This window comes from Lactuca sativa, chromosome 4, assembly GCF_002870075.4.
Source record: "Lactuca sativa cultivar Salinas chromosome 4, Lsat_Salinas_v11, whole genome shotgun sequence".
In the NCBI taxonomy this organism is placed as follows: domain Eukaryota; kingdom Viridiplantae; phylum Streptophyta; class Magnoliopsida; order Asterales; family Asteraceae; genus Lactuca; species Lactuca sativa.
Genome location: NC_056626.2, coordinates 52,677,836 through 52,680,785, shown reverse-complemented (window position 1 = coordinate 52,680,785; position 2,950 = coordinate 52,677,836). Strand labels below are relative to the sequence as shown.

Below are 2,950 nucleotides of genomic sequence, written 5' to 3'. Positions count from 1 at the left end.
TTAATTTGAATATAACATTACAGGGTCAACTTAAATATAAATTTTAGTTTAACTTAAACAACCCAGAGAATATTTTATAAATAGTTAAAAGTGATTAATTGTAGTGTCTTTCTAATAATGATTATAAGTTGGTTAATATGGTTAAATAAATATCAAACCTAAAGTGTAATCATTAAAAATAAATAAATAAATAAATAATAAAAAAAACTAAATTTTAATATCAAAATAATATCTTTACTTCTACTTATAAAGTTATGACTTTAACTTTTAACATATTATACTTAATTTATTAGATTTAATATCTTGTTGTATGTAAACCATTATCAATTTAAAGCTACAACTTTTGAACAGTTTGGACAAAATACTTAAATTGTTAATTTAAATATAAAATTATAATGTCAACTTAAATATAAATTTCAGTTCCAATTAAAAAACCAAAGAATATTTTGTAAACAGTTAAAAGTGATAAATTATAGTGGTAAATGCAAAAAACTAAATTGTAAGCTCAATTTAACTAAAATATTTCCTAAAGATATTTTTATAATTGTTAAAAGTTTTCAAATAAGTAGCTTAAAATAAATTACAATAACAATAGTTAAAAATAACTCTATATAAATGATTATATTTTTACCTTTAAAATCAAGAAAACAATGTTTAATGTTTTAAATAATTATAATGATAGAAAAATCCAAGAATCTGGATTGAATTCTCGTGTCGTAAGAAAACAAATAATAATCTGGGAAGAATAAATTTTTTTATTTAACTTGTTGATTCATATTTATTTTGACTACTTTCTCATATTTTATCATATTCTATTCATTTTTATTCGACCTTCCCGGAGTTCATTCTCCGGACCACTCCGTTTAACCGGTGGATTCCTTCCAACCTACTTCTTTTATGATCTCATTGGAAATCATATATAGACAATTCATATTTGATATAGCTATTTGTGCAAGTATTTTATGATTAATAAACCCCGGTGGGCGAATTTTATAGCGCCAAGGAAAAACACCCTTATCTCTTATCAGAACAATTCTCAATTCTCCTTTTGGTGCTTCGAATCTCGCATAAAGTTCTTGCTTCGACAATTCAAAAGTCAGAGAAGGTTTTTTACTAATGAATCGATAGTCAAACTCATTCCATACAATATCTTTTACTCGATCAAAGCGGCGGAATTCTAAATTTTCATAGGGCCCTCCCGGAATTCCTTCTAGAGCCTGTTGAATAATTTTTATGGATTCTGTCATTTCACTGATTCGTACTAAATAACGAGCTAATAAATCCCCTTCTTTTTGTCATTGGACTTCCCAATCAAATTCGTCGTAACACTCATAATAGGGATGAGCAAAAGGACCGAACCGGCCGGAACCAGCCCGAACCGGACCGGACCGGGGAACCGGCTTCGGCCAAAATCAAGAACCGAACCGGCCCGGCGGTTCTACCGGTTCCGGTTCTACCGGTTCCCGGTTCCTACCGGTTCTTGTCGTGTCTTCAAATGTTGGAACCGCTCCTTGAAAAATAGCATCATAAGGTACCGGTTTTTGCCGGTTCTACCGGTTCCGGTTAAATCGGTTCCGGTTCTTACCGGTTCCCGGTTCCAAAAATCCACAAAAATAACGTCCCGGTCCCGGCCCGACCGGTTCCATCGGGTTCCGGTTCCGGTGTCGGTTCCGGTTCCGGTACCGGTTCCGGCCGGTTCCCCGGTCCATATGCTCATCCCTAACTCATAATGATCAACTTTACGAAGATCCCATTGTATTCCGGAAGCTTGTAGCATGGGTCCCGACAAACCCCAATTTATTGCTTCCTCTCCACCAATAATGCCTACTCCTTCAACTCGTTCTAAAAAAATGGGATTCCATGTAATAAGATTCTGATATTCAACAATTCCTGTTAAAAAATAATCGCAAAAATCCAAACATTTATCTATCCACCCATGAGGTAAATCAGCAGCGATTCCACCAATACAAAAAAAATTGTGCATCATTCGCATACCGGTGGGGTCATATATCAATTCTCTTTCTCGAAAAATATAGAAGAAAAGAGTCTGCTCCCCAATATCTGCCATAAAAGGGCCAAGCCATAACAAATGCGAAGCTATACGACTTAACTCCAACATAATGACTCTGATATAACTGGCCCTTTTAGGGACTTGAATATTGCCTAATTGCTCTGGTGCATTTACAGTTATTGCTTAGGTGAACATAGTAGCTAAATAATCCCAACGTGTTACATAAGGCAAATATTGTATAATTGTTCGATTTTCTGCAATTTTTTCCATACCTCTGTGTAAATAACCCAATATTGGTTCACAGTCAATAACATCTTCACCATCTAGAGTAACAATGAGTCGAAGAACACCGTGCATTGATGGGTGGTGAGGTCCCATATTGACTATCATGAGGTCTTTTCTTGTAGCTGGTCCAGTCTTAGGTTTTTCCTGATTCATTCTTCCATGAATTGCTGAAAGCGAAAAGAAGTTCATCAAACTTTAAGCGATAATTCAAACTAACTCTTCAAATTAATGAGTTTTTCTCTCTCGAATATTCAACTGGCTTATTAACTCTTTATAACGTGCTCTATTTTTTTTGACAAATTAACCAGCAACCGTTGACGTTTTCCCAGATTTTTCCACAGACCTCTCTGAGATATATAGTCTTTTTTGTGCAATTTCATATGTGAAGTAAGTTTATGTATCTTATTGGTGAAACTTACTACTTGAAATTCAACAGATCCTCTATTTTCTTCTTTTTCTTCTTGTTCTTGAAAAATAATTAATTAAATGAATTTTTTACCATAAAATAATTTCACACTTCCCTTTTTACTGATATTGATTTTTTTAAGCAGTAATAATAATGTCAGAAATTTTAATGTAGTATACACAATAATCAGAATTTTTTTTAGACTCCTGATTTTATCAATTAATAAATCCTATTTTGGAATTCATTTA

The 2,950-nt window shown here is 33.1% G+C and overlaps 1 protein-coding gene across 1 annotated transcript; it reads right to left on the bottom strand.

Moving 5' to 3' along the window:
* Positions 1-863: 863 nt before the first annotated feature.
* On the bottom strand, positions 864-2,519 carry LOC122197294 (NAD(P)H-quinone oxidoreductase subunit H, chloroplastic). The gene is given in 2 exon segments (XM_052770860.1): positions 864-1,336; positions 1,732-2,519. Coding segments are annotated over 2 exon segments (1,227 nt in total). The 5' UTR covers positions 2,486-2,519.
* Positions 2,520-2,950: the final 431 nt, after the last annotated feature.